Source organism: Crocuta crocuta, unplaced genomic scaffold (assembly GCF_008692635.1).
Source record: "Crocuta crocuta isolate KB4526 unplaced genomic scaffold, BGI_CrCroc_1.0 scaffold197, whole genome shotgun sequence".
NCBI lineage: Eukaryota > Metazoa > Chordata > Mammalia > Carnivora > Hyaenidae > Crocuta > Crocuta crocuta.
The window spans coordinates 1,996,244-2,018,589 of NW_027532002.1; the positions used below are offsets into that span (position 1 = coordinate 1,996,244).

At 37.2% G+C, this 22,346-nt stretch overlaps 1 protein-coding gene across 1 annotated transcript in view; it reads left to right on the top strand.

Annotated features, from left to right (window-relative positions):
- The first annotated feature begins 6 nt into the window (after positions 1-6).
- HERPUD2 (HERPUD family member 2) overlaps positions 7-22,346 on the top strand; it is a 32,218-nt gene continuing 9,878 nt past the window's right edge. Inside the window, exons 1-4 of the mRNA XM_077775411.1 lie at positions 7-370; positions 10,018-10,095; positions 14,129-14,242; positions 16,250-16,404. Coding sequence (XP_077631537.1) covers positions 224-370; positions 10,018-10,095; positions 14,129-14,242; positions 16,250-16,404 — 494 coding nt within the window. The 5' untranslated portion in view covers positions 7-223. The remainder of the gene's footprint in view (positions 371-10,017; positions 10,096-14,128; positions 14,243-16,249; positions 16,405-22,346) is intronic.

The window sequence follows — 22,346 nt, forward strand, 5'->3', positions numbered from 1 at the left end:
CACGGCCGGGCCCCCAGCCCCTGCCGCCGCCGCCGCCACTGTCCATCATCCTTGGTACCGGCAATGGCCTTTGTATCACCCGATGCACTTGTGACTGACTTGGACACGGAATATTGAGAAGGTTCTTGCCGCCCTCCCCGTACCAGTCGTGCCGGCAGTTACCACCTCGGCTACTTGGGCTTAAGTACTGCTCCTCTTGCCCGTGTGCAACTTTGGAGGCACCATGGACCAAAGTGGGATGGAGAGTCCTGTGACCCTCATCATTAAAGCACCGAATCAGAAATACAGTGATCAGACTATTAGCTGCTTCTTGAACTGGACCGTGGGGAAACTAAAAACGCATCTGTCCAACGTGTACCCTAGCAAACCAGTAAGTGTCTAAAAGCTGGGCTCAGCTGCTTTGGCCAGCAACTTTTCGTGCCACGCACTCCCATCTCTCTGTTCCTTCCCTCCCCTCTTGAATCAAGAAGGTCTCTTGCTAGACTGCAAGTATTTTGAGTTCTGAAGTGTTGGCGTGTCCCTTGAGTGTTTCCCAACCATCATTAATATCTTCCTCCTGAGGTTCAGTTAATTAGTAAGAGTGCTGTGTACAAAAATATCAAAGAACATGAGAATTGACAGGCATTAAAAAAAGGACCATTTTCATTGGACAGAAGTCATCGGCCTAATATGGGAGTGACAGATGGACCCTAAAAAAAAAAAAAGATAAACACTGCAACCCATATAAAAGCTTTTATTGCTTTGCTTTTGTTAGGCGTTAGGCGTTTAGACTTCTAGAACTACAGAAATAGGGCAGTTACTGCAAAAACAGGAGGCTTAGAAAAACAACTCAGTTGGCATTATCTGTGTTTGTCAGTGCGTTGATACAAATATTTTTAGTAGGGGAACTAAATACCCTGAGGTATGTAAGTACTTGGAACAAGCTGGTTGGAACTCTCATTTATTCAGATCTTTTGTTTGAAAGTTAAGATTTACGCAGGGGGTGGCAATTTGTTTTAAAATTTTTGCGTTACAGAAGATTTCCTATTGCATATGATTCATTTTCAAAGTGGAAAATAGCTTTTCAGAATAGTCAGAATTGAAAGTCCTAGACTTCCAGAGTGTTGTTCATAACTTAGTGTGAATACCATTCCTAAGTATATATGCTGAAGCTTATGATTATGTGAGATCTTTATATTGTATGATTCAACCAAAAGGGGCTTGGTTTGCACTGAGATAGACCAAGAGGTATCACTTTTCAAAACTTTTTCTTTTTCAAAAAGTATCTGAGGGTGTGAAACCCATTCGCCTTACCTGCACCCAGGAGAAGCCAGCCTATGGCAGGAGTGGTGGCCTCCTAGCACTAATCTCCAGGGCCCACATGGATCATTTGGCTGCTGGAGGACAGATGAGTTGCAAACTGGCCTACACCCCACCCCCCAACCCACCTGCTGCTTGTGCACACACTTCTAGAGGCTGTACAAAATGACATGCAGCCCATTAGTTACCTGTGGCAAACCTGATTTTTTTCCTCTTCCAGAAAGTCTTCTCTTAGCAGAATTGTAAAAACTGAAGTTTATTTCTACTTCAGAGTCGGTGGACCTGGGGGTGACGACCATGTGTTTTTTGTCCTAGAACATCACTGAAAACTTCCTGTGGTTATTAGGTTTGACAGGCTTATGTTCTAACTTACTGATCACATGAGAACTGATTTGAAGCATCGTAGGTGTTAAACAGACCAACTGTTTAATGATACCCCCTAGGTAGTCCTCAACATAGGATGGAAGACTAAAAGTTAACCTTGTAAGATGGTTGTTTAGAACAGAGAACATTTTGTAATGGAGACAATATCATTATTAATATATTATGAGGGAAGTTTGGGTTCTTATGACAACCCGCAATGACTCCTTAACACTGATTTCTGTGTTTAGGTGTCTCAGGTGCTATTTCTCTTTAACAGAGTATTTCTTATACTTGATTTCTATGTACATCTGCCTGGTGGTGTGTCTTGAGAAGCAGGTGTTCCCAGGTAAGAAGCAGAAAAGTTGATGGCTCTGATGGATCCGATGAGCCAAGGGTAGTTAGAGGGCCTTGGTCCCTGTGGGCACTGACTTCTAGGAAAATAAGTAGGAGCTGCTAAAGTGAGAAGAATGCAGATTTGAATTTGTCCTTTTAGGATCTCTAAAAAGATCGGACACATGTCTATTGCTGTTAACAGAATTCTGGCCAAACTGCAACAGTGTGCTAAGTCTTAAGATTCTAGCTTTATGGTCAGATATTGACTTGACTTAATCACAGATAATCTCCACATGGGTATTTTAAAATCAGTTCTCTGTCCTTCAGTAAGTTCAGAGGAAATACACTCCTTCCCACCAAAGCGTACTTTCTTGGGCTTCATTTATTTATTTAATTAGGATTTTATTGACCTGGCATTTGAATGTCTGCATGCTAAGCGTGAAGGTGGTGATGGTTCCTTTGCTGTGAACCTCAAGTCTAGTTGGAGATACAGATATGAAAGTAAAAAACTATAATACTATGTGCCTAATGTTACAGAAGAGGATGTACTGAATGCTGTCGGAGCATAGGGAGGGAATGGTCAGCTCTGAAGTATAGGTAAGGGAAAGTGTAGCTGTTTTAAGAAAAGGTTCACAGGGACATTTTTTGTAAAGAGTTGATAACAGGCTATAAAAATATTTTTTAACATTTTATTCATTTTTTGAGGGACAGAGAAGCAGAGTGTGAGTGGGGGAGGGGCAGAGAGAGAGGGAGACACAGAATCTGAAGCAGGCTCCATGCTGTCAGCACAGAGACCAATGCAGGGCTCAAACCCACAAACCATAAGATCTTGACCTGAGTTGAAGGCTGCTTAGCTGACTGAGCCACCCAAGTGCCCCAAGAGTTAATAACAGTTTTAAGCAAACAAGATGATACCTGCTCTCCTTTTTTTTTTTAAACCCTGTTATTTCAGAGGTAATGTTACACTGATGATTCTAAATGTAATATAGTACTATGTATGAAGATTGCAGATTCATAATGGGCTAAAAAGGGGAACGTGTTTTCCAGTTAGGAAGTAAGGCAGTTGCCATGTTTATGCAAAACTTTATAGTGTCATCACTATAAAGCTCAAATGTGGCATTGAAGGCTTTTGGAGTTTTGTTTAACTTTGAATGGTATTGATCATTGGTTTAGGACCTGGTTTTGGAACTGGAGAGTACCATCAGTTCATGTTGATAGTGTATAGAGATAACGGTGAGTCATGTTTTAATATGACATTTCTCTTTACTTTATGATGATCAGATCCTGAAATTGGCCTGTAGTGTGAAATAATGATTCCGTAATTTGGGTAATTGCCATTGGGGTGTGAAGCTGCCTGTCAAGAGGGCCACTTTTACTTGAGTAGTTTCAGACTTTGATCTAGTTTAGACTTATTTTCTAGAGATGTAAATATCAACATAGTTGAACTTGTTATTCAGAGAATGGACTATCCTAGAGAAAACTTAAAAAGTAAGAATCTCTAAGTCTAATTAGGCATCTTTCTCATTATCTCTTTCTTACTCTCTTCTCACATATAAACAGTAACAAAGATAGACCTGACTCACCTTGAATTCAGTTTTGAAGGCAAACTTTTCTGGGGCTTGTGTGCCATGGCTCTTCATTTTTCAGTCTTGAGGTCAAATGCCTGTTGAACATGTAGATTTCCTTTATCTTGGTGCTTTATACTGTTGAACTAAAGCAGTCAGTTTCATTACATAGATCTTCTAGCTCTCCTGCTCAGATGGGGAGGTTTGTTGTGCTTTTTCAAATTGTTCCTCTGCTCTTCAGTTCTGTTAGAATTAAAGAAATAGGAACAGAACCAGTTGTCTAAGTTCTGTTATGAGAAGATGACAATCCATAACCAAACAGCTTACAGTTCAGATGGAAGTCTTACTTTCATTAGCAGTGGAAATAGCTTATATAATATAATCTGAGGTTTCTATCTGTCTCAGTTTTGTAATTCCCTATTACCTTACTCAGGAAGGTCATTTTTTTTTTTTTTTTAATTTATGTTTTATTTATTTCTAGGAGAGAGAGAGAGACAGTGTGAGCATGGGAGGGTCAGAGAGAGAGCGAGTCACAGACTGAAACAGGCTCCAGGCTCTGAGCTGGCAGTCAGCACAGAGCCCGACGCGGGGCTCGAACCCACGAACTGCGAGATCATGACCTAAGCGAAAGTCGGACGCTTAACCGACTAAGCCACCCAGGCGCCCCAGGAAGGTCATTTTTAAAACTTACTTAACCATCTCAGAATCTTGACTTAAAGGGGCTTTAATCCATACACATAAATACTTCTTGTTTTATAAGACTTTTCTTTAAAATCTTAGTGCATGTGTTTTAAGAGGGTTTCATGGCATTCATAGAGATAGAGAGCATGAGCAGGGGAGGGGGAGAGAGTAGGGGAGAGAGAGAATCTGAAGCAGGCTCCACGTTGTCAGTACAGAGCCTGATGTTGGGCTTGAACCCATAAACCATGAGATCATGACCTGAGCCAAAATGAAGAGCCAGACACTCAACTGACACCCAGGTGTTCCCCCCCCCCATTTTTTTTAGTGTTTATTTATTTTGAGGGCAGAGACAGAGGGAGAGAGTCCCATATCTTCCCTAAAATTTATCAAAAATCTGTGCTGTCAGTGCAGAGCCCAGTGGGGGGCTCGATCTCATGAACCGTGAGATCATGACCTGAGCTGAAACCAAGAGTCAGATGCTTAACCGACTGGGCCATCCAAGTGTCCCTCATACATCAGTCTTTTTAAAATAGAGTTTTTTTAGAACTTTTAGTGTAAGTTTTCCTCCTTTATATAACAGATAGTGATTTGATGGTCTCAAATGCTTTTATTTAACTGTCATATTTGGTGCTGAAATTTGAAACTTCCATTTACTAAGTGGTTGCCATATGTACTAGGCATTCTACTAAGTACTTTATATGTTTTATCACATTTATTCTTCATTGACACCTTATGATGTATGTTATTATTAGCTCTATTTTATAGATAAGGAAATGAGGCTTGGTGATTTTTTTCCCCCAAGGTCATAGTATTCCTTAGGTAGTAGAACTAGAATTTGAACCCAGGTTGGTCTGACTTTCAAGCCTCAGTGCTTAACTGTTATAATTTACATTGTATGTGATGGTTATATGTAATTAGATGAAGAAAGGCATTTAGGGAATCAGGCCATGTTAGTTACATACTTGCAGATTGAAAAGAAGGGAACTATAAAAAGAGGTTTATGCGTTTAGATGGTTTGTCATTTAAAGGCTATCCATGAATGGTTAATAATATAGCCTTAATGCTGTTCTAATGCATGTCATCTAGTATGTGATTCTCTGTTCATTTTGATACATTTTAGGGAAGATAGGAGAACTTAATATCTTAAAAGATTTCAAAGCACATTACTTTGCTTTATCTTTTCGCATCCTTGCTCGTCTGTTTGAACCATAGCAGTCATGTATTGTGGCTTTCTCTGTTGTATGTGTACCTGATTTATAAGTGGCCTGCTAGTGGAAACAGCTTAGCAGGGAATGACCCTTTGGAGTTCTAGAGAAAATTACTTTTTAAGCTCCTGAATGCTGGTTTTGTATACTGTTGTTGCAAGGAGATAAGGGGTGGAGGCAGTTGGGTGAACCATGCTTCCATTTTGTAGTGTTTCTGAATTCTCTGGAGCTTTAAACTGGGTGAATTCAGTGGCAGTGGGAGGAAGATATGTTGCAGTACAAATTCAAAGAATTCATTTCCCACAAATATGAAGGTCCCACCTCTGGGAACCACCTCTTTAAAGCTATTTGACACTTGTGACTGAGCTATATGTAAGTATTGAAATACTAATAATTATCACTTTCAAAGGACATGGGTTATAGTTCTTTGAACTAACATACACGTTGAAGAGTTTTTACTAAGCTATTTGATTATGTGGATGTCAGATATACTAAGAACATGATTTTTTAAGCCATACATATTGAGAGACCTATTTCTTCATATAAAAAATTTAGTCTTTTGATACCAACTAGGTGATTTTCTAGAAATATGAAACTTTTATTGCTCTTGTAAACTCATCTACAGACTCTTATGAATATTTTAGGCATTGGGGATATATTGAATTAAAAAAATTTTTTTTAATGTTTAGTTTTGAGAGAGAGAGAGACAGACAGAGCATGAGTGAGGAAGGAGCAGAGTGAGAGGGGGACACAGAATCCAAAGCAGGCTCCAGGCTCTGCGATAACAGCACAGAGCCTGATGTGGGGCTCGAACCCACGAATCGCAAGATCATGACCTGAGCCAAAGTTGGATGCTTAACCGACTGAGCCACCCAGTTGCCCTACAGATAGATCTCTTTTTGATATCTGATCAAACATTAAAAAGTCAGCTACTTTAGATAGTATATATAAACCTTTTAGAAAGAAAAAAAAATTCCCCAGTTTATCATTTATTTTTACATATTGTACTAGTAGGTGTGCTTTCCTCACCATATTTCTTATGATGTCTCCTTAGTGGGTGGCAGAATTTTTTGGGCTAGCTAGTTAAGCAGGTATTTTTTGGAGTGGCATAGTTCTGTCTTTGGGCTCCTCAGAGTACCATCAGGATGTTTCCAACTTGGTAATTTAGCTGCCTCTGCTCTACCATATAACATCAGGTACCATACATATATCCCTTGGCTTTGTCCGGTTTTGAACAGTGGAGGCAGTGAAAATAGCATATCTGATAGGATTTGCTGACTATTGGATGTAGGGTGTGAGCCATGGGAAGGATGGTGGTAGTGTTAATATAAATGGTCAAGTATATTTATATGTGTCTGTGTTGCCTGTATCTTAACGGTAGACTTTTAATTGACAATTTAATTAGTACACTGTGTTAGATTTACCAATCCTGAGTCTTATCGATTTTTATATTGAAAGGGTACCATGTATTGTTTTTTCTTAATTGAGAGAAAAATGAACTTTTATTGTGTTAAGCTACTGAGATTATGGGGTTTGTTATAGCAGCTAGCATCACTTATTTTAAATAATACAGAAATGGATTTTTAATCAAGGTAAAAGGTACTGTTATTAGCAGGTCTGGAGAAATAAAATTGTATCACTTTTATAAGTGAAATTGAATTTGAATTGAGGTCTCAAAATCTCTTTTTCCTGATGCTGTAGTCTATAATCCAAAATGGCTAGTTGAAAGTTCATTCAATTGATTATTGTGTTGTTATTATGTCTAACCACTGGTTTTCCAGATATTTAAATTAATTCATTAATATTTAAAGTGAAGAGGCAATATTTTAGTGACATCAAAAAATTTTCAGATCTTCTTACCTAAGTTAGGCACATGAAAATTCCTTTTTTTCTGTTTTCAATCCCAGTAAAATTAAAGAATTCCTTTCTCTTTTTAAAATTTCTGATTATTTGAAGGCATTTGAATTTCAAGCAACAGTTTTTTTGTTGAGATATAATTCACATAGTATAAAAATTGCTCTTTATTTTAACATGCACAACTCTGGTTTTTAGTAATTCACAAAGTTGTACAGTTGTTACCACTGTCTAATTCCAGAACATTTTTGTTACCTTGAAAGAGGAAACTTATACCCACTAGTAGCCACTCTCCATTCTCTGTTCCCCCATTCCTGTAACTGCTGATCTACTCTGTTTGCCTATTCTGGATATTTCATAGAAATGGAATCATAGTATATGTGATTTTTTTTGTCTGGCTCCTTTCACTTAGCATAATGTTTATAAGGTTCACCCACATTATATAGCATGTATCAGTTCTTCATTACTTTTAGTGGCTAACTAATATTTATTATATGTATATATCATGCTTTGTTCATTCAATTGATGGGCGTTTGGGTTTCTGCTTTTGGGCTCTTATGACTAATGTTATGGACATTCTTATGCAAGATTCTGTGTGGACAATATGCTTTCAATTCTCTTTGGTATATACCTAGAAATGGAATGGGTATATACTGAATCATTGGGTAACTCTTTGTTTAACTCTCTGAGGAACTGCCAAACTTTTTCACAGAGGCTGTTCCATTTTACATTCCTACCAGCAGTGTGTGAGAGTTCCAATTTCTCCACATCCTCATCCATACTTGTTTTTGCTTCAGTGTATTTTATGGGAGGCATATTGTATAATTTTGTTATCTTCTGTATTCTGCCTTTTTGAAAATTGATATTCCCTTGCTGTGAAAAGATAAAAGCTTATTTGAAGTTGAGCAAATTATTATTTATTTCGTTGGTTGTAGTAGCATTGTGGTTATTTGAAAAAAAACACCAAAAAACCTGTTCCAGATACATAGTGTTTTTATGGGTGGAAAGAAATGATGTGTGATATTTGCTTTGAAACTCTTTTCCCTCAAAAAGGCAGTGGGTATAGATGAAACAGCAAAATATTGATAATTATTGGCATTGAACATTTGGGAGGTTTTGACAGTGGTAACTGGGGGTTCATTTTGTTTTCTCTACCTTGTGTGTGTTTGAAAGTTTTCATAGTGAAGTAAAAAAGTTGTAAGACAGATGTCTTTTATACAGAATGATGATATGACATAGAAGCATCTCTTAAATGTTTGGACTGGCGGAAAAATGACAGCTTATGATGGCTTCTTTAGCTTCCAGCTGAATTAATAAGTGTATTATGGAAACTTATGAAGCATTATAGAATTCATTTAATTCAACATTTAATTCAAGGGTTAAATCGATTATTATTAACTTATGTTATATAATTTACTATTTATTCCTCACTTAGTATTTATATGTATTGATTGAAGTTTTAGGATTTGTGATGTGTGTGTGTGTATATGTATTTAATATATTTTATATATTAAATTTAATATTTAATAAATATTTAATAAATATTATTTAATAAAATATTAAATAAATATTCAATAAAATANTTGGGTTGTTTATATACAGGAATTTGAACTTGTCCCTTTTAGGAATGGCCCACCCAAAAATACTTCCAGGAGAAGCTAAATTGTGCCTAACAGCTAAGTATCTTGGAAAGACAGTTATACCTTTCCCTTCATCTTTGGTACCTAAGAATCCCTGAACCACAGATCTTATTCAATATGACAGGTTCTATTATGGTTACTTCTATCACACAACCCTTTTTAGTGGCCATGTTGAATACATATGTTTTGTTTGAAAATTGTTATAGTTGTTGCTGGGATTTGGCATATTTAACAACTGTTGATATGGCTAATATTTAATTGTTTTAATAGAATTCATGGAACCTATGCCTGTTTTCCAGGAGGTCTTATGGGACTGTACCTAAATGCTTTGATTTTAAATACTTTAATGCTAGCATTGTGAGTACTTAGCAGATTTATCATACGTATAAAATAGGGCAGAGATGACCAAAACTTATTTCCTGTCCTTGGTTGCATATAGAGATGGCAGCTGAAACTCCATGCACTTGAGTTAATTTTTCTTTAGTCTTGTGTTTTGAAAAACATATAGAGGTATTCATGAGAGTGGCAGGAATCATAAAAACTAGAATAGTTTTATGTAAAACTGTAGATCCAAATGGCTCTTGAATTAAAACCAGTAATTCTGTATTCTGTATACAGTGTTAGTAAAGAAGAAGATAAATGTTATTATCCTTTTAGATTAAAAATACAAAACAATACAGAATAATTGTGGTGGCCTTGAAAGTTTATCCCATTGTTGACTGTTACTACTATAAGGCCAACCGCCTTCTCGTTTATAGTCTTGAAGGTCTTTCATGATCGTCACATGTGCGTTGCATTATGGCTGAAAGTCAAATTTTCAATTTACCTTTTTTTCTTATCTTTAAAAAAATTGGTAATTACCTGTATTTTATTGTATCTACAATAGGTAGACTACCATTTGCTGAGTTCTTAATGTCTTTAGGAGAATTTGGAAAAAATAATTTTAAATTATGTCAGTTTTCTGCTTATCTGTGCCTAAAGGGAGTTTTACTTTACTCATATTTAGGCATGTTATTCCCAATTTCCAATTTGTATAATTAGAAAAAGTTGAAATCTTTTCTTTGTCCCATTTCTTAGTTGACGAAGGATCAAAGATTGGTGTATTCGGGCAGACTGCTTCCCGATCATCTGCAGCTGAAAGACATTCTCAGAAAAGTAAGCTTTCTACAACTATTTGATACCAGATGCATTTAGAGGAGATATGTTCTGAAGTTTTATTGATATTCAGGAGGTTCAGTTTCTAGATACTTAAAATCAACCCTTTTGGGGAGCTTAACAGGTAAACTTGAACTAGAAAGTAAAGAGCGTAATGATAGATTCTAATTAGGTAAACCATTTTGTGTATCTATCTGATAGCTAAATCTGAAATAGGAGTGTATGTTTGTGTTCAGGTATTAGTCATAGAAGAAAGCAGTATTGACTTATCAGTAGTGCAAGAGTAGAGTATTCAAGTAGTGGTAAAGGATTTTCATTGATAATCTCTCTCTCTTAAATCCCCTTTTGACCGAACAGCATGATATTTTAATACAAGTTGCTTGAGGTACGGGATTAATTTCAGGACAGGAAATGAAAGGAAGTCCAGTTGGCCCATCAGTTAGCAAACTTTGGATGCTCAGAGCTAAAATATATTTCAGAGTAATTTTTTGACAATCAGCTTAAATGCTAATAATTTTTTTAACTTAAAAAAATTTATTTTATTTCTTGAGAGACAAGAGTGCAGGCAGGGGAGGGGCAGAGAGAGAGGGAGACACAGAATCCAAAGCAGGCTCCAGGCTCTGAGCTGTCAGCACAGAGCCCAGTGAGGGGCTTGCACCCACAAACACAAGATCATGACCTGAGCCAAAGTCAGATGCTCAACCTACTGAGCCACCTGGGCGCCCCTGAATGCTAGTAATTTTAATGGCAGCTCTTCTTAGCTCGTGGTCATTTGTGGAATTTATACTTTCAGAACTTTTCTGCATTTGACATGCTGCTTTTTGTTTGTGATTTGAGCAGAATCAGATATATAGCTTTTATGTTTCACAAACTTACCTTTTTGACGTAACTCTTTTTTTTTTTTTAATTTTTTTTTCTTTTTTATTTCTAGGAGAGAGAGAGAGAGAGAGAGAGAGCGTGAGCAGGGGAGGGTCAGAGAGAGAGGGAGTCACAGACTGAAACAGGCTCCAGGCTCTGAGCTGGCAGTCAGCACAGAGCCCGACGCGGGGCTCGAACCCACGAACCGCGAGATCATGACCTAAGCGAAAGTCGGACGCTTAACCAACTAAGCCACCCAGGCGCCCCTTTTTTTGACGTAACTCTTAATGCTCTTTTGGATAACCCTAATCTGATATAGAAGAAGGTCTGTGTCCTCTCCTGTATGTTTATGATCATCCATGGGAAACTTCAAAAAGTCTTATACTGGTATATTCCTTTTATTTACATAGTTGAAATTTTAGCTTTGCCACTGTGACTTCTTACCGTCATTTTCATTTTAATGTAGTTTCAGGTTGCCAACATGGTTTAACGATCTCACCTTCCTGGCTGCCCTCAAAAATAGTGGAATTTGTGGCAGATTTTTCCTCCCTCCCTCTTTTTGATAGATTTGATTTTTTTTTTTTTTTTTTTAAACGTAAGCAATGTAAGCTCTATGCCCAACCTGGAGCTTGAATCTGTCATTCTGAGATCAAGAGTCACATGCTGTACCTACTGAACTAGCCAGGTGCCCTGATAGACTTCAATTTTTGGAGAAGTTTTAGGTTCACAGCACAATTAAGCAGAAGCCATAGAGACTTCCCATATACCTCCTGTCTTTCCACATCCATAGGCTGCCCCACTAACAAAATTCTGTATCAGAGTGATATACTTGTTACAGTTGACACTGTACACGGTATCTTACACTGATGCAGCATTATCATCAAAAGTCCATAGTTTACGTTAGGGTTTACTCTTGGTGTTGTGCATACAATCTATGGGGTTTTTACAAATGTATAATGACATGTATCCACCATTATAGTATCCTAAAGAATAGTTTCACTACCCTAGAAATCCTCTGTGCTCCACCTGTTTGTTTTCCTTCTTGTGTTTATGCTTAAAAACATTTCTGCCATATGCTCTTTGAAATATACATTTATTGGGGTACCTGGGTGGCTCAGTTGGTTAAGTGTCCGACTCGATTTCGGCTCAGGTCTTGATCTCATGGTTTGTGAGATTGAACCCCACGTTGGGCTCTGCGCTGGTAGAATGGAGCCTGCTTGGGATTCTCTCTCTCCCTCTTTCTCTACTCCTCCCCTGTTAGCGTGCCCATGTGCATGTACATGCTCCCTCTCTCAAAATAAATAAATAAACTAAAAAAAACCCCCAAATTTTTTTATTATTTTAACCTGAGGATGGCTAGAATTTGCATATGAATACTTCTTAGAAGGCTTTTGCTTCTGGAAATGATTTCTGACCAGTAGAGTTCAGTTATAAAATGCTTCAGTTAAAGGACTCTTGTGCCCCCATAGAAAACATTTTGAACAATATGTTTATATTTTGAATAGATCTTTAAAGCGTTTTTGTTAAAGTTAGCATATTTACTTTTTTTCAGGTAGATGTTGCCATTAGTTTTACCTGTTTAGTTATAAAATGTTTTGCAGAAATATTTCTCCCAAAGGTGAATGAAAACTGTTAGTTACTTGTGATTATATGACCTTTGAAACTAGGTTTCTAAGGATAAACATCTTATACTTGGATGCTTTTTAGTATTTAGTATTCTGTATTCCGAAGCTAAGAAGACATTATAAATCAGGCGTGCTTTCTGCCTACCTTGCTTGGCAGGTCTCATGTCGTGCTGTCTCTGGGGACGCCTTTCCCCTAGCATTCCAGTCCCATTAACTCCTTTCTCTAAGGTCCTCAAGCAATTGTAACTTGTGCCTCTCAGTTTTGTACAAAAGATTTTGTACAAAAGACTGTTTTATATATTCTCTAATTGTGCTCTGATATGCTAGTCTGATCTTTTAACAATATTGTGAGCCTCTTTAGGGGAGGGGCTGACTCTTACCCTTTTTTGGATTTACCTCAGAATTAAGCCTAATTCTGGATTTATGGGAGATAGTTGATAAATTCTTAGTTTCTGCTAGCTTTGTTTCTCTTTCTCACAATTGGGCATCTTTCTTTTCTTCCTGCCCCTTTTTCTTTATTTATCATTCTCTGGTTTTCTTTCTTTAAATTGCTGAGCCATCCTTTGCTCTGCCCTCCTTTATTTTCTTTCCTTTCTCTATCTCATATACTAGCTTTATGTCTGACTATGAGTATACTCATGAAATCACTAAGCTTAAATGCCAATCCTAATCAATATTAGAACATTTTCCTTAAGTCATAGTTGTAGGTTTATGGAAACATATGGAACATGTAAAGAATATAGTTCAACTATATATCTTAAATCTGTGTATAATTGTTTTAGGTAAAACTAGTTTTTGAATTAAAAACAACAACAATGACTATAAATTACCTTGCTAGGATTACAGCAAATGAGAGTGTGGTGAAATTGAGTTTCTTTATTATGGATGCAAAGGCTCAAGTACTGGAAATATTTTCATTACTCAAAAGTTGGTAGGCCTAAGCTTCAATGTGACTATTACATAGTTTTGGTATTAAGGTGCTAAATGTTTTTATGCTGAAGTAATAGATTGCATTGATGCATTTCTTCCTTCAAGACTCCTTGATATACAGAGTAATCATTTTTTTCATATAGTAGGTACTGAGTATTTAGACCATTTTCTTTTTTTTTTTTTTAAATTTTTTTTAAATTTATTTCTAGGAGAGAGAGAGAGACAGCATGAGCAGGGGAGGGTCAGAGAGAGAGGGAGTCACAGACTGAAACAGGCTCCAGGCTCCGAGCTGGCAGTCAGCACAGAGCCCGACGTGGGGCTCGAACCCACGAACCGTGAGATCATGACCTAAGCGAAAGTCGGACGCTTAACCGACTAAGCCACCCAGGCGCCCCTAGACCATTTTCTAAGCATGAAGAATATATCGAATTCAGAAGGGTGTTAGTACCAAATACTAAAATGGTACATGTACCGTCAAGTGGCAACAATTTATTACCAATAAAATGTCTGTGCTAGAAAGGAACTTGAACTTTGAATTAAATATTTTAGCTTAACTACTGACTTTTTGAACTAAACGTTTTCCAGTACTACCCTTTAAATGTAATCTTCTTTCATTTTAGCAAGATGAGTATCATATGGTTCATCTAGTATGTACTTCTCGGACTCCTCCCAGTTCTCCCGAATCCAGCACCACTAGAGAAAGTCATGAAGCATTGGCATCGAGCAGCAATTCTGTGAGTTGTTTGGGGAGGAGTAAATGTTGAAATGTTCTGATTGTCCTTTTAAGTGAAAAACAGAACGATTGGAGCTTGTGAGTTGTGAGATTGTGTTTTGAACAGCTTGAGTTAGGCATTTTAACTTTGCTTTTAAAGATCCAGTATATAGCATTACCCCTTGAAACTTGTTCTCCATGAGTTATAATTTGGTGTATAGACTGAAAATCCGATTTTCAGGGGTTTAATTACTAAAATACTCAAAAAACAGAGTGATGATATAGGTATATAATTTAAAATCTAGGACCAGTAGAATTTCAAAAATACTAATGGTAGTTGATATACTGTATTTTATTCAAGGTGGATTAAATTATTTAAACTTTAAGTATGCTAAATCATCTTGAAGTAGATTGCTCAAGAATTTTATTTTTTTTAAAATGACTGGATTTAGGCATACATTTCAATGTCAGGAAGACAAATGACTTACTCAGTTCTTTAAGACCTGGGTATTGATTTTTCCTTTCTTATTTTTCATCTGACTAAAATTGTTTTGGAATTTTTTTAATAGTTGAACTTTTCAACCTAGATGTACTCTACCAGTTTTAAAGACAAATCCTTTATGTTAAATTATTTTTGGTTTCCCACTGAAGTTTTATATGACACCTTTGGAGATGAGAGAAAAGGATTGGATGAGTGGAAGTTTGCTTTAAACTTCTTGGGCAGGGAACATGTACTGCTAAGTATACTTTCCTTCTTGCTAAGAGTTTAGCCAAAGCTTTTAGGAGGTGATGGATGGCAGAGGTGATAACTAGTTGGAGGATCTTCCAGGAAATACTAGTTAATGGTTTCTTTAAGAAAATAGATCCTTTTTCGTATGGCCTTAGTGGTAAGTATTTTCTAGTACTAGCTATGGGAATTTAGCTTACATTAAACTGAGATATGATTTGTCAGTAAAGGCCAAAGGGTCTTTATATGTTTCCTCCTTTTCATGAGAAGGAACAAAAACATTGGCATTGGCACAGTCTTTGGACACAGTTATGTTGCTTCAGTTTTTGTTCAGAAAAACCCCTCTCAACTTATCTCGTGGATATTCAGTTTTTTCAAGGTGTGTTGTTAAAATCTGAAAAGTATTGAGGGAAAATTAAGTTGAATTCCCCTTTGTTTTTTATGGCTGAGAAATTTCAGTGGGATTTGAGAATGTCTTAAAAATCTAGTCGTGAAAGAGTTGTCTATTAAGGTCAGAAATCCTTAGTTCCAGCCAAATTGGGCTGTGTTGCCAAGTGGCTATGCCTCTATTCTATTATTTTTTAAAAAATTAATCTCCTATGATGCTGGTCCATTTAGTGAGCAATCTTGACAAAATGGAAACCTTTACCACTTTATGTCCCTAAGACTCAGAATCTCTAGTAAGATATTTGGTGTCTGTTTTATGTGGAATAACCTCTTAAGGAAAGCTTTGTTCGTTTTCTAAAAAGACCAATGTCCTTGGGACCTTCTACATGGGAGGACTTAGAAAGGTAGACATACAAAAAGACGTTCAGTAGGAAGGTAGTACAGGTAAAACACAATTTTAATAAACTTGGAAGGATGTTAATATTATATTGTCTCCAGCTATTTTAAAGTGGGAGAACTATAATTTATATCAACTATAATTGTGTTTTAAATTTACATAAAACTTGTGACACCCTTTTCAAATAACAATAAATTGGGGTCGTCTTCAAGGGGTCATCTTTTTAAAAGTTCTTGAATCTGTGAGTTAATAACATTATCAGAACATGAGAATTTTAAAATCTTCATTGGTGTCTTGTTCAATCTTCAAAAAAACGTTTATTTGTTGATTTTCTGAACTTTTCATCGCATCAGAATTAAAATATCGACCTATTATGGGCACATGATTCAAGTCAGTATATTTCTAAAATTCACTTTTTACAGAGGGATTTCATAAATACATTTTTAGCAGTGTGTCTCAAATCTCATGATTGCAATGTATTAAATCTCCTTGGAAAAATAATTACATTTTTGTTGTAGAATTCAGATCAGTCAGGATCAACAACTCCATCATCCAGTCAAGAAACCTTGTCTTTATCTGCCAGTTCTTCCTCAGAAGGATTGAGGCAACGTACTCTTCCACAAGCACAAACCGACCCAGCACAGACTCATCAGTTCCCATATGTAATGCAAGGGTGAGTGAAATCGTAGCCGTGGGCCTCTTAAAAATCTGTGACTCCTGACTTTCATGGTAGCGCCTCTGCAATAATCAAAGTACAATGGAAATTTATTCATAGTCTTTCTTATACATTTTGAAAATTAAGGAGTTAAATAGAGCAGTGCTTTTGAAAGCTGGCAACATATCAGAATCATCTGGGGCAGTGCTTTTCAGACTTTAATATTTGTGCTGATCACCTTGGGATCCTGTTAAGCTGCAAGTCGGATTCAGTAGGTCTGATGGGCCTGAGAGTCTATAGTTCCAGCAAGCTCCCAGGTGATAATGATGCTTCTGATGCTTTGAATAGCAAGGATCTAGGTAACTCAAATAGTTTCTTTTTTAGCCCGGTGTCACTATAGATCTACTCATATCTGGGAAGCAGATGGGTGAGTAAGGGTGTTCTTGGAAGAGTAGAAGCCATAGTAATCTGTTTTTAAAAAGTTCTGCAGGTGTTCCTGATCAGCTAGGCTTGGGAACCACTGAGGTAGGCTAAAACTGATGTGTTAATGAAGATACGCTAACCATTGTAGGTTCTCTAGAGTCTTTGTTGGAGTTTACTCAGGAAGCTTGCTGTGGCTACCTTATATTTAACAATTACAGTGGGGCGCTTGGGTTAGGCAGTCCTAGGGGGAAATGCAGCCAACGGCCACAGCACATCCTTCAGACAGCTCTGAGAGTAGGATCATGGAATGTGGTTTGGACCTGGCTTATATAGGAAACCAGGGCACTTTACTGGGGTGCTGTTGCAGTACAGGAAACGTGTGTAATAGGTATTGGGATGGTTCCGTGTTGCACTGTGGGACTGCAGTGTGTGGCAGTGCTCCAGATACACGATCGTGAGACCAGAAATAAGGAAGTGGCTAGGACATCAGAGTGGTAGCATAAACGACCTAACCAAGGAGTGCCTTTTACTTAGAACTTTAGACTTACTTCAATTCTTTTTCTTCTATATTGAATTATATTTGATGTAAAACATTATATAAACTTAATGTGTATAGCAAAACTTAATTCTTTTTTTTTTTTTTAAATTTTTTAATGTTTTATTTATTTCTAGGAGAGAGAGAGAGACAGCGTGAGCAGGGGAGGGTCAGAGAGAGGGAGTCACAGACTGAAACAGGCTCCAGGCTCTGAGCTGGCAGTCAGCACAGACCCCGACGCGGGGCTCGAACCCACGAACCGCGAGATCATGACCTAAGCAAAAGTCGGACGCTTAACCGACTAAGCCACCCAGGCGCCCCAGCAAAACTTAATTCTTAATGTTGAAAATCAAAGTTGAGTATATAACAAAACATAAGATAACTCATTGTCTCACATTTCTTTTGAATGTGAAGCTTTTTCACTAAAATTAAGTGTTTAGGTAGGCTAATTGTAGACTTTCATGAAGCACCTATGAAACTATTTTTGTTTTCAGAAAACGGTTACTGCAAAACAAAACTTAGTTATTTGTAAAAAGCAATGTTCTCAGGGTTTACATTACAGAATGGTAGCTTAGAATATTTTCTATCTGATGACAGTAATTCATTTTGTATCTTTTTTTGCAGAGTAGGACAGTTTCAGTTCCTCTTAATTTATACAGTGACTTTATTTGGTGGTATTGGTGGAAAGTGAGAGTATTATGCATATAATAAATCTGGAAGAATATATGATGACATGTTAGTAATAGTTATCTCTGGGTAATAAGATTAAAAAAATTTTTTAATGTTTATTTTTGAGAGAGAGAGACAGAGAGAGAGAGATAGGGCACAAGCTAGGGAGGGGCTGAGAGAGGGAGACACAGAATATGAAGCAGCCTTCAGGTTCTGAGCTGTCAGCACAGAGCCCAACATGGGGCTTGAACTCATGAACTGTGAGATTGATTGACTGAACCAAAGTCGGATGCTCAACCGACTGAGCCACCCAGGTGCCCCTGGATAATAAGATTTTTAACTCTCATACTTACAGTGAATGTATTTTGTAATAACCAAAGCTTATAAGGTTGCAAGTCTTCAAAATAAAACCATAGATATCGTGGGAAAAGATTAATTTCTCTAAACTGGGTTGTTGAGGAAATCAACATGAGACTAAAGCATTCAGCTCTTAGCAATGTATTAAGTAGATTAGAAAAATCTGAAATGTTGTGGGACTTTTTGCCAAATATAAGTATTAAAATAATGTACAATAAAACTTCAAAGATATTACAGCTTTATTTAGGGAATCTACTACTAGATGAATAATGTTGGGTTTTAAATCAGGAAGGCAGTAGAGCTTAGTGCTCGAGTCTGGAGCCAGCCTGCCATGGTTTGAACCTATCTACTAACTTAGCCAAGTCTTTTCCCTGCTTTGCTTCAGTTTGCTCATCATCTGGAGATAAGAGTACTTGTCATACAGGATTTCATGCAGGATTTAAAAGAGTTCTTGTATGTGAAGTTTTTAGTGATGTGTTAGCACTTACTTATACATTCGTTCATATTTACAAGTGAATGTTGTACACACATTCAGCAAACAGATTTGAATGAATGAATGCCTCTGCTGGGTGCTGGAAAATAAATATATTTGGGAAGAGCACTTTGTGATACACAAAGCAATTTATTGAAAGTTTAATAAATAGGTTATTCAGTTTAATAACGAATATACTTTAACTTAATCTCATAGTTGTAATTTTTTACTAATGAAGACTTTAACTCTGTCTTTAAGTAGATTTTGTCTAACATAGGCCTTAGCTGTAAATGTGCAAGAGCAGTCAGTGATTTAGTGACCTTGATGAGTTCACCAACAAAGTGTAAGCTCTGCATTCCTTTTTCAAAATTCACTACAGCTTACATATAATTACTCTCATGTTTTTCACCATGTAGGTTAGTATTCTCAGTCTTTAGTGAGCTTGTTAAAACTGCTAACTCCTGGTGTCTACTCCCTGAGATTTTGAATCACTAGGTTTGGGGTGGTGCTCAGGAATTTGCCAGCTTAACAAAACTTTGGGAACCTCACTTTGAAAAATCCTGATACAGGTGATTATTTACCCGTATCTAGCTCTTGAGGAAACATGAGAAGACCAAAGCAGTACATATACATCACCATGTTGGCTGTCCATTTATAATGTCACATTTATCAATCCTGACTGTTTTGGACTCAGTCTGTTTTGCTATCACACTTACTTTAACTCCAAAATTTGCTGGTTGGGTTATAGAATACCCACTGTTTGTACGTCAGTTTTTCCCCCTGAAACACTAACAGCGTTGTTTTATAATTAATAAAACTGAAAACTCACTCATTGTACCTTTCTATATTGCTTGATTTTTCTAAAAGTAAAAATTGCTTTAGTTCACCAACCAGAAATAACTATTACTAACATGTTTGTAATATTTCACTTTTCTAAGTAAACTTTTAAATAAAAAATCATGCTATTTTGTAAGCTTTTTTTAAAAAACATAATTTAGGGGTGCCTGGGTGGTTCAGTTAGTTAAGTGTCTGACTTCAGCTCAGGTCATGATCTCATGGTCGGTGAGTTTGAGCCCTACATCGGGCTCTGTGCTGACACCTCAGAGCCTGGAGCCTGTTTCAGATTCTGTGTCTCCCTCTCTCTCTGCCCCTCCCCAGCTCGTGCTCTCTCTGTCTCTGTCTCAAAAATAAATAAATGTTCAAAAAAAAATTAAAAAAAACAAACAAACATAATTTAGCCTGGACGTATTTCCGGGTCAATATAAATCTACCACATTTAAAGTCTTAAGACACGTGGCACTCTGGATGAGTTCTTATGTACACACTAATATTTTTTAGGTTTTTATTCATCCATTTAGGGTGATTTAGCTCTGGAGTAGAGTTGGGGGTGGGGAAAAAGAGGGAGGAGAAGGGCCACTAGAGGCAGTGCCCAAATGCAAAATAAAAGCCCTGTAGCTAACCAGGACATTCAAAGACTCAGTATTGTTACTTGAACATGAACATGCTTACTGGGCCCTTAATCCCCTTCCCACCACCCCAAGCAGTTTATCAAAATATTCCTTCCACATATGTGTAGTTCTCCTGAGAGGAGATCCAAAAAGTGCAAGTTTCTCAAGTTGCTTATATTCTAGTAATGCCTTAGCTTAACATCTTGGTGGCCTACCCTTTGATCTTCCTCTGTACCCACTTCTTGCCTGAAACAGCCTTTGTTCATCACTTTGCCAAATCATATTCTTATTACACACCACCCAGTTCAAAGCTCATTCTTTCCAGGGAGACTACTTTGATGCACCCAGAACATTTTATCTTCCCAGCTTTATCTCTGCACATTTCAGTACCTGGTGTCCATGTACTAAAAAATAAAGTCTGTGATTTTTCATTATGTGCATGTGCCAGTTTGCTCAATCCTCTGTTGATGGAGAATGTCTTTGGTTTTACTGCATAATGACCTCAATCTCAGAAGCTTACAACAACATACTTACTTCATTTTTCTTGTTCACGAGTCTTGTTAGTCACTCGGGACAGCTCTGCCCCAGGCTGTATGTTGAGTTCCGGTCTGTTTCATGTTTCTCATTCTCTGGACTAGAAACTCCCCAAAACATGTTCTTCTTATGACAAATGACAGGAATACAAGAGGGGAAGCTAACCACTGAGCACATTTAAAACCTCAGCATGTGTCATGTTCACTAACATTCCATTAGCCAAAACAAATCACATGGCCTTGCTCAGTAGCATTGGGATGGAGAGTTATTGCCAAGTGTCCAATGCCGTGCTGGTAAATGCTTAGCAACTGGCTTTTCCAGGGGGGAAAATAAAGCTGATTTGTAGCATTTGCTGATTTCTCTGGTCTTGAATACTTTCACTATGGCAGATTCAAGATACCAATGGTTGGCTCACAAAATTTTTGAACTTGAGCAATTAGCTTTGTGAGTCAATGTTAGCCGACATAGGCCAGGTTTGCCACTGTGGGCCAGACAGTGTCCATGTATAATCTTGTTATGGAAGAGTGAAGAATTGGGGCAATATTCTATCAGAAATGTTTGGGTTAATTTCTTCCCACGAAACCTCACTGTAATCAGTATTCTTAAATACTCACATATTATCAGTTTTTCTTTTAGGGTAAGTTGTGAGAAGGAGAATTCCTGGGTCAAAGTGTTCTTAAGACTTTTTGAGACTCTTAAAGACTATTGCAAAAGCACAGTGAAGCTGTACCAGTTTATTCTCCTGATGACAGCTGTCAAAGAGTCTAATTCCCCATACCTTTACAGATATGTACTCACCAGTGTGACAAATTGGAATGTTCCTGTTTTAACTCAAGACATGATAAAGAGACATTTTTTTTGTTTTGGTTTGTGAAATACTTATTTGTTGGTGTGTTATTTTTAAAAATTGACTTGTGACAGTTCTTTAAAAGAATATTAATAATACTATGGAACACTTAGCACAAGCTAGGAATTGTATTAGGCACTTATACCTGCTATACTTCAGTGCTTGTACATTGAATTTTACATCAACTCTGTGGTCTAGGTACTATTTTCTCCCATTTTATAGGTGAGGAGGATGAAGCTAAAAAGATAGCTTTGTAGCTTGCCTAAGTTCACAGAAGGATTCAGCAGCGAGTGGAACTAAAACTCAAATCCATACCTGATTTGAAAGTCTGTGTTCTTAACAGTCTTTTGGGAGTGACTCTGTTTTGTCTGTCATTTGTTTTAGTGTTTTTTCCTAGGTTGCCATTTGTATTTTGACTTCATTTTTAATACCGTTTCTCTCTCCTCTGCCCTCCCACGTAAAACTTTTTTTTCTAGTCAGATCTGTTGGTCAGATTTTAAGTATTGGTGACTGAGTAAGCAAATCTGTTTGTATGAGGGCCTTGTAACTTTCTTCAGTATAAGTTTACTTTAGAATTTGTGGTGTTCTAGGCATTGAAGACAGGAAAATGAATTATGTACTTGCTCTCAATGGAAGTAGGTCCGATAGGCACATAAATTACCATCTGCTGATGTG